The sequence below is a fragment of the Mustela putorius genome, unplaced genomic scaffold (assembly GCF_011764305.1).
Source record: "Mustela putorius furo isolate JIRA1106 unplaced genomic scaffold, ASM1176430v1.1 tig00003962_pilon_pilon_pilon, whole genome shotgun sequence".
Classification (NCBI taxonomy): Eukaryota; Metazoa; Chordata; class Mammalia; order Carnivora; family Mustelidae; genus Mustela; species Mustela putorius.
The window spans coordinates 3,569,901-3,584,590 of record NW_025422106.1 but is presented as its reverse complement, the minus strand read 5'-3'; the positions used below and the strand labels follow the sequence as shown (position 1 = coordinate 3,584,590).

At 52.5% G+C, this 14,690-nt stretch overlaps 1 protein-coding gene across 1 annotated transcript; it reads left to right on the top strand.

The window, feature by feature from the left end:
- The first annotated feature begins 734 nt into the window (after nt 1–734).
- Nucleotides 735–10,621, top strand: PHB1 (prohibitin 1). Its single transcript, XM_004764786.2, has 7 exons — nt 735–812; nt 2,066–2,180; nt 3,737–3,898; nt 6,211–6,353; nt 6,497–6,613; nt 8,849–8,944; nt 10,273–10,621. Exons 2-7 carry the CDS (start codon nt 2,093–2,095, stop codon nt 10,483–10,485), a joined length of 819 nt encoding a protein of 272 aa, XP_004764843.1. The 5' UTR covers nt 735–812; nt 2,066–2,092; the 3' UTR covers nt 10,486–10,621.
- The last annotated feature ends 4,069 nt before the right edge of the window (nt 10,622–14,690 follow it).

Here is a 14,690-nt window from a genome sequence, read left to right as displayed (position 1 = left end):
GAGGGAGAAAACAAATGATAAAGCATATGGAGCAAAATGTTAGCCATAGACGTATTTGAGTAAAGGAGATAATGTGTTCTTTGTATTATTCTTGCCACTCTTCCGAATAAGTTTGTGTGTGCGCGTGCATGTCCAGAGGACCCAGACTCTAAGCCCAGAGAAATTGCGCAATTGGTGCATAGGCATGAATGAATCCCTTCCCCTCTCTAGCCCTCTTTTTCTAGCCCAGATGGTTTCTAAGATTCTTTCTGGCTCTGGCAATCAATGTCCAAGACTCAGGACTCCTATTTCCTGACAGGGCTTTGGAAAGATGGCCCTATCTGCTCCTTTCAAGGTCTCTCAGCCCACCAGTTACCTCCCCACAACTTTCTCCAGGGTGCCCACCTATCTCCCTTCATCAGCCGTAATCTTGGCCCGGCCCATCCCTGTCACCACCAGCCACTCTTTACGGAAGCCCTATGGCCCACCTCCTGGCAGGGTCCAACACCTATTCAGGACCCGCACGTGTATTTAACCCCAAGGCACTACAACCCCCAATAGGCTTTGCGACAACCCTTCGTCAGTTCCCACCAAAGAGGAAAGGCTTTTCAGCGCGGGCCAGGCACTGAATGGCTTTTTGGGAATTGTAGTTCATTTGCGAAGAGCCGGGAGCAAGGATAAGGCCACAAGCCACCCTTCCCAGAATGCACAGCGCTCCTTCTCACCAATCGGAGGCTCGAATCTTGGAAGGGGGCGGGGAAGAGAAGGAGCTGCCCAGCGCATGCGTGGTATGTGTGGCTGGGGAATTCATGTGGAGGTCAGAGTGGAAGCAGGTGAGAATCGAGGGAAGGTTCGGACCGACGTCCGGCGTCTCTGCAGATCCCTTCTGTGTTCCCATTCGCAATTTGGGCGGGTGGGGTGTGTGCGTTGGTCTGCCTCGCGTCGGAGGGGGAGAGGCGGTGAGCCCGGGACGAGCCTGGGGTTGCTTCGAGTAAGGAAGGTGTGTATGGGGGCGGGGTGAGGAATAATCCAGAAGCTATTGGAAATGGAAAGACTGAGGGGTCCGGACTGTGTGCCCCGGCCTCGGGTAAGGAACGCTGAAGTGCACCGGGAGAGATCACGGAAGCCTCGGGTCTGGGAGGGAAGAAGGGAAGATTTCAAGGGGAGACGACGCTGGGGCGGGGCATTAAAAAGTTCAGTGCGGGAGTAGGTTCTAGTTAGGTCAGTGGTGCTCCCGCGCCCCCCTCCCTCCGCCTCAGCCCGCCCTCCCACCTCTTCCAGGGTTCTCCTTTGCAGTGCAGCTGTGGAGAGAGCCTGTTTGCCCCTTTGGTTCTTCTGATATCTTGGTCCCAGGATGTCGCCCACCGCCTGCTTCCATAATAACTGGTTATTCTTAATAGCTGATGGTGGAGAACCGCTCCGGTGAGGAGTTAAATCGTTCCTGCTAGACTTGGACCTCCAGGTTCTAATCCTGCTTCCACCATGGAATGGCTGTGTGGTCTTTGGCTTCTCTTGTAACCTTGCTGTGTGCCTCAGTTTCCTCCCCTGTAAGAACCTGCTTCTTAGGGGTTGGTGTGAGGATTAAGTAATTACCCTTAGAGGATTGCCTCCTGGAATAAAAGCTAGCTGTTAGTGTTATTTTTGCTGTTGGAATCACCATGTAGCGCATTCTTTGAGTTACTTTCCCAAACCAGAATTGTCCAGAACCAACCACACAGCCTTCATCTTGGGGTCCTGCTTGTCCAGCAAATGGAAGGGTGGTTTAGTGTGGTGCGGAGTTCTCTGTGGATATCCAGCCCATGCCTTGTTCCCATTACTGAATTAGGTGCCCCAGACCGCTTTTCCTTAGTGGTAGAAAAAGAAGAAAGAAGTGGAAAATTTTGAAAAGCAGAAGAATCGATACTACACTTTTCCAAGCTGTAAAGTTACTTATGAGGGGTCCTTCATTGCATGATTTAGAGCTCTCACAAGTGGGGAAAGAAAGAGCCAGCGTGAGAAGTGAATATGTTGTCTCAGTGAAGGCTTTCTCTTTGAATTTTGGGATCGAGTTGTTTTGTTTTGTTTTGTTTTGTTTTTATTCCCATAGGTGTGAGTGGGTCCAGCCGAAGGAGACATGGCTGCCAAGGTGTTTGAGTCCATCGGCAAGTTTGGCCTTGCCTTAGCTGTTGCAGGAGGAGTAGTGAACTCTGCCTTGTATAATGGTGAGGCACTGGGGTAGTGGGTCACTGCCCTTTGCTGGAGGATTCCCATTGGTTTGCACAGCCCATGCGACACTCCTGGTGGCAGCCACTGTCTGTGAATGTGCTTATGACCAAAAGGATCACCTGCTGCCATCCCACACCATATGGTTGCCTTGTCAGTCGAGCCTCTGTCATTCCTTGTAGCCATAGGTTCTCTCAGAGCCTTTCTTCCCAAAGAGCCTCCCAGCCTGCTTGTTAATGAAACATTCCCTGTTGCTCTTGTTGGTTTGAAGGGAAGCCGCAACTTCCCTTGTGTCAGGGATCTCACTGGCTAGCTGCGAAGGAGAGCTCATCTGTTCCACTTCTGCCTCCGTGTGGAGTAACTCAGCAAGGGCTTTAGCTCTGGTGCCTTTATCCAAGCAGGAGCTTTTGCTCTGCTGCACGTGGATCATTCCAGACAAAATATCTTCAAGGTGCATTGCCCAGCTTTCAACAGCGTGGCAGTGGCTTAAGCTGACGTTCCTTCCAACTTTCTTGTGTGACCTTAGGCAAGCTATTTCCCCCTCCGGAGGTCTCAACTGCTTCTCTGATTGAGCGGTAGGACTGAACTGGTTTATCTTCCAACTCTGGTAGTCTCTGGCTCTCATGGTTGGAAAGCAGCAATAAATGGACCTACCTCATGTGTGACTGGCAAGAGGAGGATTGCATTGAGAGTGAACATATTTGGAGCAACTTTAAAGTCCAGTAAGGCAGAGACAGAGAGCCCCTGACGAGAAAAGCTTACTTGGTTTAAATGGCACAGCTCTGTGCTCTGATCTTTTAGCCACTCCGCACAACTAGACCGTAATTACTGGCACTGATTTCCTTTTGAATCAAAAGAACAGCTCTGTTAACCCTTAAAACCTGAGAGAAACCAAGTTCTTGGAAAGAGCAGGATCTTCCAAATTTTAGGATTTCCACAGTTAGGGCGTTGCTTCTGGGAACACTGGCTTAAATTGGAACTAGGATGGAATGTAGTAACAGTGAAGACCTGGGTGAGTTTTAGGAAGAAGTTTTGGGAGGCGATTTCCTGAACATGTGTTGGGGGATGGGATAGTTAATCAGAAAATCAGCATCAAGTTGTTTCAAAGAGAAAAGATGCTGAAGAACAGCTCCTCTTACCAGAGTCCTTGGGAAGACCCTAGAATGGGAGGGGACTGCTGAGTTCTGTGGCTATTTAGAAGCTGCTAGGGCCCACAAGTGTGGGAAGACAGAGCAGGAGAGGGGAGACTTAATAACAGAAAGCACCAAGGTACTTTCACAGATAGCCTTTTGGTTAAAAGGTGAAGGGATTTTTAGTTTTCTTTTCTTTTCTTTTTTTTTTTTTTAAAGATTTTATTTATTTGAGAGAGAGAGATCACAAGCAGTGGGGGAACGGTAGAGGGAGAAACAGACTATCTCCTGAGCAGGGAGCCCGATCAAGACTTAATCCCAGGACCCTGGGATCATGACCTGAGCGGAAGGCAGATGCTAATGACGGGGCGACCCAGGTGCCCCTGAAGAGATTTTGCTGACTTGTCATTATCGTTCGTTCCTAGTGGATGCTGGGCACAGAGCTGTCATCTTTGACCGGTTCCGTGGAGTCCAGGACATTGTGGTGGGAGAAGGGACTCACTTTCTCATCCCCTGGGTACAGAAGCCTATTATCTTTGATTGCCGCTCTCGACCACGTAATGTGCCAGTGATCACTGGTAGCAAAGGTGAGTCTTGCCTGTGGGCCACATAAAGGAGGGTGTGTGGGAGGGTTGCTGTAGGATTCCGAGGAAGCTGACCCTCCCCTAATAAGAATTCCTTGCATATTTTTTCTGGATAATTTTAACGTAGATTCATAGAAATATGTACCCAAGGTGGACACACAGACAGCTGTACAGATTTAGAGAAATACATGAAGGTCTATTTCAAAAGTTGTGTAGTGCTCCAGTTTTTTTTTTCTTTTTTTTAAAGATTTTATTTATTTATTTGACAGAGATCACAAGTAGGCAGAGAGGCAGGCAGAGAGAGAGGGGAAGCAGGCTCCCCGCTGAGCAGAGTCTGATGTGGGGCTTGATCCCAAGACCCCGAGACCATGACCTGAGCTGAAGGAGAGGCTTTATCCCACTGAGCCACCCAGGTGCCCCAGTGCTCCAGTTTTAAATCTAAAAGTGCCTTTGCTCCCTCGGTTGTCCCTTCCCGTTTCGCATTCCCCGCAGTGACTGTGTAACTGGGCTACAGCCCTTCTGTGCGCCTTCACAGCCCACTTACCCTTTGCCTTGTTCTCTGAGGCCTCTGTTGCCAGCAGTGCTGGCCTCACACTGTCACTTAGAGCTATTTTTTTTTTTTTTAAGAGAGGGAGAGAGAGAATCTTAAGCAGGCTCCATGCCCAGCATGGATCCCAAGCCAGCGCTCCATCCCAGGACCCTGAGATCATGACCTGAGCCGAAATCAAGTCGCTCACGGGACTGCACCACCCTAGGGCCCCTTGCACTGTTATCTCATAGGCAGTGGCCTGAGTCCCTGAGAGCAGACCCTTGGCTGACGTGCCACTGGATTGCCAGGGAGCCCAGAATGAACTGCCATCACCAGTCTCCTACCAGCGTGCAGAGAGAAACGCACGTAGCAGGCGGTGGCCCAGCAGTGACTGCGCTGCAAGAGGCGAGGGTCGTGTGGATGTTGGTTTATTATCTCGGGAATATTTGATGCCTTCAGGGCTGTTCCCCGACAGATGTGTGCTTACTGAGACCGTCAGGTTTTGTGTTGGGTTGCAGGGTAGGAGGGCGGTTCAAAGATACCTGAAGCGGGGGCCTCAGGGAGCTCAGTCCCCCAGGGCTGTAGACATGAATGCGTAGTTAGAGTGAGCGCGGGGAGTCCTAGAGTCAAGGGTGTGCGGCGGAGGGGAGCAGAGAAGAGAATGACCAGCCCCACGGGTAGCTGCGCAGGCACCTGGGAGGAACTGGGTTTGGGCTGGGACAGCCCTGCGGCTCAGGCAGAGGCGGGGAGGGGTAAGCCGGCATTGAGCAACCTGGCCGGTCAAGGGTCTGGCTGGCCTCCCACAGGAGCTCAAAGGTGGGGTTAATCGAGAAAAATAAAATTTTAACTTAGGAGCGTAGTTCTAAGCTTTCCTCCTCTTTAGTGGTGCTTTCTCTGCCGTTGTACAGCCCTTATAAGGATACGTTACTTATCTTCAGAACTGTTGGTAGGCAGTTCCAGAGATTGGGAACTAGCGGGCGTGCATTTCCTGCTTCTCTGCTGCCTGATTCGGGACTAGCCCATAGGCACTTGGTCTCTGTCATGGACAACTGCAAACACACTGACCACGCTTCAGCCTCAGGCAGGCCTGCCTCGTGGCGGGGAGGTTGTAACTCCTGTCATGTGCCCTCCGCTCCTTTGCCTGGGCCAAGTCATGAGAGGCAGGCTCCAGAAGAATCTGACGGCCCCTTCTAGCTGTTGTGCATTTGACACGGTCCTCCTTCACTTCCCGAGACGTTCCAGGAAGGCAGATGGAATCACCCCCATTCTGACAGGCACGGAAATAGGCCGAGATCGGTTGAGGCTCATTGAGGTCACATCATTCGCAAACAGCAAGGTAGGACGGCAGCCCAGGCCTTCCGATGGCTGGTCCAGCCAGAGTGGACTGTTTCCGCTGGACCTGTGATGACCTCCAAGGCATCCTCCTGACAGGGGCCTTGGAAAGTCTTCACCAGAAAATTCTTGCCATTGGCCTGTTTCCTTAGAACATTTGCTGTTTCAAACACCATGTGGTAGCTAGCTCTCAGACACGGAAGCTGGACTGCGTCTATCAGAGGGCATTGGGTATTTAACAAAAAGCTATCATCACCACAAGCCTTTAGGAATTTCTAGCTCTGCTGCTCGGCTGGGTTCTGTACCAAGGAAGCTATGCCCAGGGCTCCTGCCCTCTAGGATCTTAACAGCAGCAACTTTACTTACAAATCACAGCAGATTGAGGGTAGGAGAGGTCCTCTAGAAGGCCACTGTGGTTGTTACTTGTAATACCAGTGTCTGCCCCCGCCCTCAGATTTACAGAACGTCAACATCACCCTGCGCATCCTCTTCCGGCCCGTTGCCAGCCAGCTTCCCCGCATCTTCACCAGCATTGGGGAGGACTACGATGAGCGCGTGCTGCCGTCCATCACCACGGAGATCCTCAAGTCCGTTGTGGTGAGTGACGGGGCTGCGGCCTGGAGCCCGGCCCCCAATAGATGGCGAGGGGGCAGGAGGAGAGTGGCACTGGCCAGTAGTTCTCGTGGCCTCTCTGCTTCGTCGTCCTCTTGACCAGCTTCTCTGCCCTTCTTTGGAACCAGGCTCGCTTTGATGCTGGCGAACTGATCACTCAGAGAGAGCTGGTGTCCAGGCAGGTGAGCGATGACCTTACAGAGCGAGCAGCAACCTTCGGGCTCATCCTGGACGACGTGTCCTTGGTAATCTCCGCGGGGAGCCTGTGGGAAAAGGGGCTGCGGTTCTTGTTCGGGGGCTTGGCTCCATTTCTGGGTGGACGCTCTTGGTGCGGCCTTTCACTTCCCTAGATGTGAGGCTCAAAAATGCAGAACCTTCTTGACTCTCAGGCAGTCTTCTCGGCTTTGTTTGCAAATGAGGCTTCTTTTGCTCTCCTCTGCCACACCCATTTTTCTTCTGACTTCCAGCCCTACCCAACCTAGGATCCCTAAGCACTAGATTTTCCACCTTCCCAACGCTGTGAGTGTTCCCCGGAGCTTCCTAGGAAGCAGTGTCTGGCTAACCCCGTTTGATGTAAGAAGAAACCACCTAATGAGGCTAGAGAGGGCTCAGAGAGTCTTTGTCCCCAGTGCAGACCTCCAGCCTGACCCTCGGGAATTTCCTGACACTTAGGGTCTGAAACTCAGTGAAGTGAGTTCTGGGAGCCCCCGGTGAAAGGTGATAGAGTGTGAATGAGTGGTTCTGCTCCCCAACGCCTGGTGTGGGGGGCAAGGGACATTTCTGAGGTGTGAGGTAGCCTCCGGAGACTGTATAGTGTGTGTATTTATAGGACATTGAATGCCGTAACTCAGACAGAACGCAGTACAGGCAGGATAGCGTTTCAGATCAAGGAGGGAGGGGAAGGGGTCGTGTTTCTAGATTTTCTGGGAAAAATCACTTGGAGTGATTTGTTCGGATAGCAAGGTGGGGTGTTTCCTGTTCGCTCTCCTGTGCATCGCCGGGGAAAGGTACCATTTCCCCCCCAACATCTGTGCAGCTGTTTAAACAGCCGAGCTCCACGGCATCCAGACACCCAACGCCCACCCAGGTCCACCTTGTGGTAGTCGCGGGCGGCAGAAGGGCCTCCGGGCTCCCTCTACTGGCAGGAGGCCAGGCTGCAGCCGCTCATCTCCCGGGCGAGCAGTTCCTCGGGCTGTGAACCCGAACACCTCGGCTGTGAGAAAACCCTAAGTAAAAACCAGAGGAGAAGCTTGGCATTTCGCTAGGCTTTAACCACATACTCCATTCTGGGGAAATGTGGGCTGACCGCAAGAAACCGTATCTAAGAGGTGTGAGAAGAAAATTAGATTTCATGGGGAATTTGCTGCCCTCACCTGGCCTTTTGAGAAAGAACCTTTATTCCATAATTACGCATCTCATTTTTCATTTCTCAGGACTATATTTTCCTCCCCAGACTTTGAACCCGAGTCCAGAAATGGAACAGGCGAGCTACAACAGCTGCAGTTTAAGAGCGAGGCATGTTAAAAGTTGTGGAAGACAGTGGGACTAGGATTGACTCCTGAGGAGAAGTTTTGGGGCGGCTTATGTTGTTTTTTTTCTAAAGCTGAGTTTGGGAGGGTCGGGGAGGAGAGGAGGCAAATAGATTTTGATAGCAAAACCAGTGCCACCCTTCCCTGCATTTCTTCCTTTTTAATGTAAAGTTGGATAAAGGAGTAAGTTGCTCTAGACCAGGCATCAGGAGTGGAGTTCTGTCCCATTTCCGCTGTCACTGCACACCATCGCCTCAGCCAAGTCTCAGTGATAACGTGTCAGTGGAGAAGGTCTGTGGGTAGTCAGAGTTGTAAACCCTCACCCTAAGCAATAGCTTTCCCTGCCTTCTCTCTTAAACCCTTTACCAGAAGCGCTCACACATGGGGAATAATACCAGGATTTGCGTTCCACCGTCCCGTGTCCTCTTCCTGTTTCGCGGTGGGGCTGCCGTGAGAAGGGAGTGGACTGGTTAAGCCATAAGCAGAGAACATCACGCCCTTGAATCCCTGAGAACCAGCTGCATCCTTCCCTCTCAGGGGCTCAGTTTTCCATCTGGCCTCTCTGAGGGCTCAGAACAGGCCATCAAAGGACCTTGGATGAGCCCTAGTTGGAGGTGGGGGTCCGAGAACCCACAGTCTCTTCCCCTGGGGAGGTGGTCAGTTGAGCAGGTACCTTCTGGGGCCCACGGGCCATTTTCTGCCTGAGTGCTCCATGCCACAGGCGACAGAGTGACTTGCAGGCACTGTGGAGGCAGCCCAGGCTTCTGGGGTGTGAGTTCAGTCTGGACACGGATGTGGAGGTGGAAGGGTGTTCTGGCCTCCAGAGGCCTCCAGCTGCTAGAGCCATTCCCAGCCTCTTCCTTCCCAAGGCCAGGGGGTCAGGGGGCCTCACGGCGGCGCTGCCGGAGCAATTACACCGCCTCATCTCGCGCGCGCGCTCTCTCCCCTTAGACGCATCTGACCTTCGGGAAGGAGTTCACAGAAGCGGTGGAAGCCAAACAGGTGGCTCAGCAGGAAGCAGAAAGGGCCAGATTTGTGGTGGAAAAGGTGAGCGTTCAACCAGATGGCAGGAGCCTCTCTCCCCTCTCTCCTGTGCTCAGCTTCCCTGTTTGCTGGGTGGCCTGGAAATTCATCATCTGTCATCTGTCCTTCCGGGATCATCGGAAGGGGATTGAAGGAATCGTCCTCCTGCAATTGGTTCCAGAGTCTTTGGGGGCTAGTCAGGGATATGTGGAGTTATGTTCCGAAATCACCGAAGGGTCATTTTTCTTCCACTTCCCTAAGATCAAAAACACTCTCCTGCAAATAAAAATGTTTTCTCCTGGAATATTTTCAGCTTCCCTGCAAAGTCATTTTTAACCATGGTCATGCAGTGAAAGCTGACAGCAAAAAGGATCAAACGTTGTGCCAGATGCACTATCGTCACTAGGTTTTTTCAAGCCCTAAATCCATCCAGATGTGGTGGAGCGTGCTGGGACACGCTGTATTTGCACAGCAGCCTGGTCTTCTGGTCTTTGCAAAAGTGTTATTTTTTGTTGTTCCCTCTTCCCACTGCTAGTTTTTCTTGGGTTAGTTCTCATCCAAGAACCTTTGGTCCTCTAAAGCAGAGAAAAGAGCGATATATGGGCGGCCAACATTTAATTTTAGGGAAGGTAAACTCTTTGTCGGCTGGGACTTCCTTGCTTCCCCCACATCCCCCTGCCCGCCATCTCCAGAGCCTAGAACGTGTCAAAGATCTTACTTGGGAATACTTAGTAGATGCTCAGTTAACATTTGTTGGTACCTTCCTCCCATGACTGAGTTGTGCATCACACATAAGGAGATCATCCTGTTCATGCGGGCAGGGAGAGCCTAGAGATCTCATTCTGTCACCAGGGTTCCTAGTCAGGAACCAGCTTAGCCCAGGGGCAGCTCACGGGTGGGGCGTCCCATGTGCCTGCAGCTCCTGCTCAGCTGCTGTTTCCTTAGGTGTGTTAGAGGAATGTCTCCTGGACTTGGGACAGGAGGGACAGGCGAGCCTGAATGTGGCTTCTACCTTTTCTCTCTCTCCTGTTTTCCTTGGTTTGGATCCTCCTAGCTCAGAGTAAGGCGGCTGGGCAGGATTGCTGTTCACATTAACAAGGACTTTGAAATAAGACAGTTACGCAGCCGACAGAGATGTGTCACCAGGAGGACGAGAAGTGGGCAGTGTGCTGCAGGAGAGAGGAGGGTTGGGTGGGTAGTGTTTGTTGAGCCTGTCCGGTGGAGATGAAGGTAGATTCCAGAATTCCTGCGGGAGCCAATGAGGGCCTGTAGCCTGGTTCTTCCAAGGCTGCTGGATGGCAGGCAGCACCCTAAAGTGTGATCTTGGTCTCCCCCTACCCCCACTGTCTTAGGCTGAGCAGCAGAAGAAGGCGGCCATTATCTCTGCCGAGGGCGACTCCAAGGCCGCCGAGCTGATTGCCAACTCGCTCGCCACTGCAGGCGATGGCCTCATCGAGCTGCGCAAGCTGGAGGCCGCAGAGGACATCGCATACCAGCTCTCGCGCTCCCGAAACATCACCTACCTGCCAGCTGGGCAGTCCGTGCTCCTGCAGCTGCCCCAGTGAGGCCCGGCCACCGGGGGCCCAGCCCTGAGCACTCTCCGCACCGCCGTCCCTCTGCCCCTGCCCCAGAAATCACTGTGAAATTTCATGATTGGCTTAAAGTGAAGGAAATAAAAGTGAAATCACTTCAGATCTCTAATTATCAGATGAAGCTTTTTCATTCTTCCCATTTCTATCCACTTTTTGATCCACCTCCCTCCCCCAAGTTGCCAAGTGCCTACGCAGCCCGGGGCCCGCTGGCGCTGGGACCTAGGCACCGGCGGTGGTCGGCAGGAGATCGGCTGGGCTGCGGTGTCGTGGGCCGGGAGCACTGGGAGCTGCCAGTCTGTCCTTTAGGCGAGATGTGAGGAAGTTGGCACACGCAGCTGTATGGAGAGCACAGGTCTCCATGTTTCCCAGCGGTTTCTCCACAGACCCAGCTGAAGAGCTGACGGGCAGGGTCAGAGAGGAAGTCATCTGTCTTACCAGAAGGCTGATTCTCTTTAACCACGGGGCCAGTGGAAGCAGGTGTGAACAGCAGGGCACAGACCCAAGACTCTGCCCTTGGGAAGGTGGGTGGCCCTGACGCACTCCCCAACCAGGGGCCGGCCGCCAGGATGGACTTGGAGAGCGAGCGAGCAGGCCTGGACAGAGACGTGAGTCCTGTTGAAGACTTCCTTTCCACCCCCAACCTTGAAGTCTCAGAACACCCGACGGAATTCCAGCTTGAAGGATCACATCCTGCCGAGTCTGAACACGCCTGCCAAAGACGTGTGCGTCCTGCGTTCCTGGCTCCCTCCTTCAGAGACCACGCTTCCAGGAGGCTCTGTGTGCTCGGAAGGAAATGTCATGGGAAGAAAACAAATGTGTGTAAACTGCAGTCAATAAATGACACCCAGAACCTTCTAGCTCAGTCTTCTGGGTTTGCTTTTTTGTTTGTGGGAGCCGTGGGCTCAGAACAGAGCATTCTAGCAGTTTCCACGTGCACATGTTTGCATCGCCAGCTGGGACAATCTCCAGCAAGGCAGAGAATGGTTCGGTTTTAGAAAATCTAGCTTTGTGCTGTGTTCTAGATCCTCCCCAGCCTGAAATAAATTTCCACTGTGTGTGGCTTTTGGGACCACTGTGCCTTCCCCCTCGCAGGAAGGGGCAAGCGGCACGGGGTACACGTGCAGTTCAGTGCCCACAAGTTCAATGTTCCGTAAATGGCTTCAGATGTCTGTGGTGGGTTTATATGGCTTACTCTGTTTTGCCTTGTTTTAGAAATGACTTGGCATTTGAGGGGGCGAACTTGGTGCATTTTGGATGATGGGGAGGGAAAGCAGACCCACCACTGAGAAATGGACCAGTCTCCCACCAAAAATCCTTCCAGGAGCAAGACAGAAACCACAGTGCAGTGAGCACTCAGTGGACACTTTAACCCTGTGCTCAGTTTAATCCCTGGGTTCCCCACCTGGCCGAGGACAGCGGTCTTTTAAGAGGACTCTGCAGCCGGGTCTCTGACCTGAATTCACATTCCCTCTCCCTGAGGGGGGGCCGGCGGTCAGTAGTCAGTGGTCATTCCTGCACCTGTTCCCCTCCCAGGGCTTTCGAGTGGGGGTCCAGTCCCTTCCCATTCCCCCGGAGCACTCCGAAAGTGCAATGGGCCTAGCTAACCCTCCCCCCAAAGCCTGGTCCTGCTTGACACCCATGAACCCTCGTCTGGCCCAACTCCCTCACCTGCCCTGGCACCCTTTGTCTCCGGGTGTCTCTTCCTACTTGCTTCTTGCTGTAAGATTAGTGAGGCCTGCAAATGAGGTACCTGCCCTCCAAGCAGGTCACAACCCCGAGCAGAGAGCCGAATTCCTAAATAACTTCCAGAAAGGCTTCCTCCTTTCCTGCTGTTTATTGCTGTGGACGCCCCTTTTGGGGGATGGGGGAGAGGGCAGCAAGGGGCAGGGCGGCAGACCCTCCCCACCACCTCCAGGCACTTTATAAAAAGAGCAGTTGTGTTTCTTGCATTTGGTGGGAGATTGGGTTTCTTCCTCCAGGTGTCTGCAGGGGAGCCCTCCACAGTTTGTGTGTCCCCTCCGCCTACAGGCCAGCTCTTCTAGCTGCAGACAGGTTCCTGCTGGTTTGGCCTGTGGACGGAGGAGGCCGCTGGCAGCCCAGGGGCCTCATTCTGCCTTGACTTCCGCCAAGTCATTCTTTCCACAAATGCTCAAGTGATGTTAACTGGCTCCTTAGTCCGGGAGCCCCCTGATGGCCTCTGGGTTTCTCCAGAAGCTGCCACAATGGGCCTTTATCAGCTTGGGATTCTCTGGGCCTTGGATCAAAAGCCATGTCTTGTCCCAGCCAGGGAAGGGCCAGAGTTAGGGAGTGCTGTCCTCCCTCTCTCCTTGGGTCAGGCTGAATTGCCTCCTTGTTCTGGCACTGAGAGGTCCTTGCTTACTAAGGCGGCAGTGGACCCTGGATAGGCAGGGGAGAGAAGAATTCTCAAAGGGTTGTTTTTTCCTTCCTTCTGCTAGTTTGACACAAACTCTGCCAGTGTGGACCAAGGGAGGAGGAGTTGCACTGTGGGCATGCCCAGGTGGGTTGATCTGAAAGACAGGAAGAGGCAATGGAATAGTAGTCAAATCCTCATTTAGCAAGTGCTATTCTAATAGGCCATTTCAGCGATGGGCAGGGGGGACGTGCCGTTAGGACGTCTCCTTAACCTTTTTTTTCTTTTTTTTTCCCTTGACCTTTGACATCCACCAATAATTGTGAGCTAAACAGCCCACCCTGATTAAAGATAACTTGGGTGAAAAGGTCCTAAGAGGTTATAACAGATTTCCTTGCCTTTCTGAGGCCTTCCATTCATCCTGCACATTGTTCCAAACTGCATTTTTCTTTTTTAAAATTTTCTTTATTTATGTGACAGAGAGAAACAGCAAGAGCAGAAACACAAGCAGGGGGTTTGGGAGAGGGAAAGTAGGCTTCCCACTGAGCAGGGAGCCCAACTCGGGGCTCGATCCCAGGACTCTGGGATCATGACCTGAGCCAAAGGCAGATGCTTAATGACTGAGCCACCCAGGCACCCCTAAACTTCATTCTTCTAAAGGAGACCTTCTCTCCTTCCTCCTGGAAAACCTTCTGTGGTGACTCCTTGCTCACTTCATAAAGTGCAAGTTCTTATCCTGGCATTCAAGGCCCTCCCTGGTCCTGCTAACCAGGGACTACCTTTCTAGTTCAAGTTCATAGTTTCCTACTTGCCTTCACAAACCAACTTAGTGGCTCCAGGGGAGTGGGGAGTGTTGAGAACGCCAGCACCTAGTGGTTTTGGGGAAGGAGGGTGGCAGGAATGCCACAAGACCTACTTTGTATGGGACAGACTCCTAATAAAGAATTGCCTCCAAAGAAACGCCAGTAACACCCCTCCCCCAGTGAAAACACAGATTGAGTTCTTGTCTACACTGGCCCATGCTTTCCCTGCACCCTCTTTGCTCAGTGTCACCTCAAACGGAGAGCCCTCCCCCCACATTTCACAGGTCCAGATATCCCCACCATCCAGGACTTTCTCTTCCACAGGACATCTGCGAAGTCACCTCTGCCCCCTATTCTTGACCTTGACTTGCCAGGGTTCCTATCCACATACCCATGAGGCATTTAACACTCTCTGCGTCAGGTTGTAATGTGTGGTGTGTGTTCTCTGTCCTACTCTACATTTAAAAAGGGCAGGACCTTTTCATGATTAAGCATTCCCCCTTCCTCTTCTTTCCCCCAACCACTGCCCAATCTTTCCCCCCAGTCAAAGGTCCCTGCTCCCCGTGGGAGCTCCTGAGTGTTTGTTGAAGGACCAGATGAAGAACTATAGACAGCACGGGACCAAGGTTGGGACGGAGGGTCAAAAGCCAGGCCCCTGAGCTCTCCCCCTGCAACATCACATGAAGTTACTTCAAGCTCCTCTGGATCCAAGGCTCAGGGTCGAGCAGCCCAACCCCTCCACTGATGTGCCCCCTAGCCCGACGTCACAGTGCCCTCACTCTCTTGCTTCAGATGGCCTCCATGTGGGACTCTGCCCTTGCCACCGTCGCCTGCCTGCAGCTCAGTGCCTCCTGCTTCTGTCTTGAACTTCTTTCTCTCTCCCTCCATGAGTCCCAGTCCTTCTCCCTGGTTTGGGCCCAACTTAAAGTCCCTCCTCTGAAGGAATTCGTCTGTGGCCGATTTGCCCCAGCTTTCCGAGCATATAAAGTCTCGCTTTATAAGAA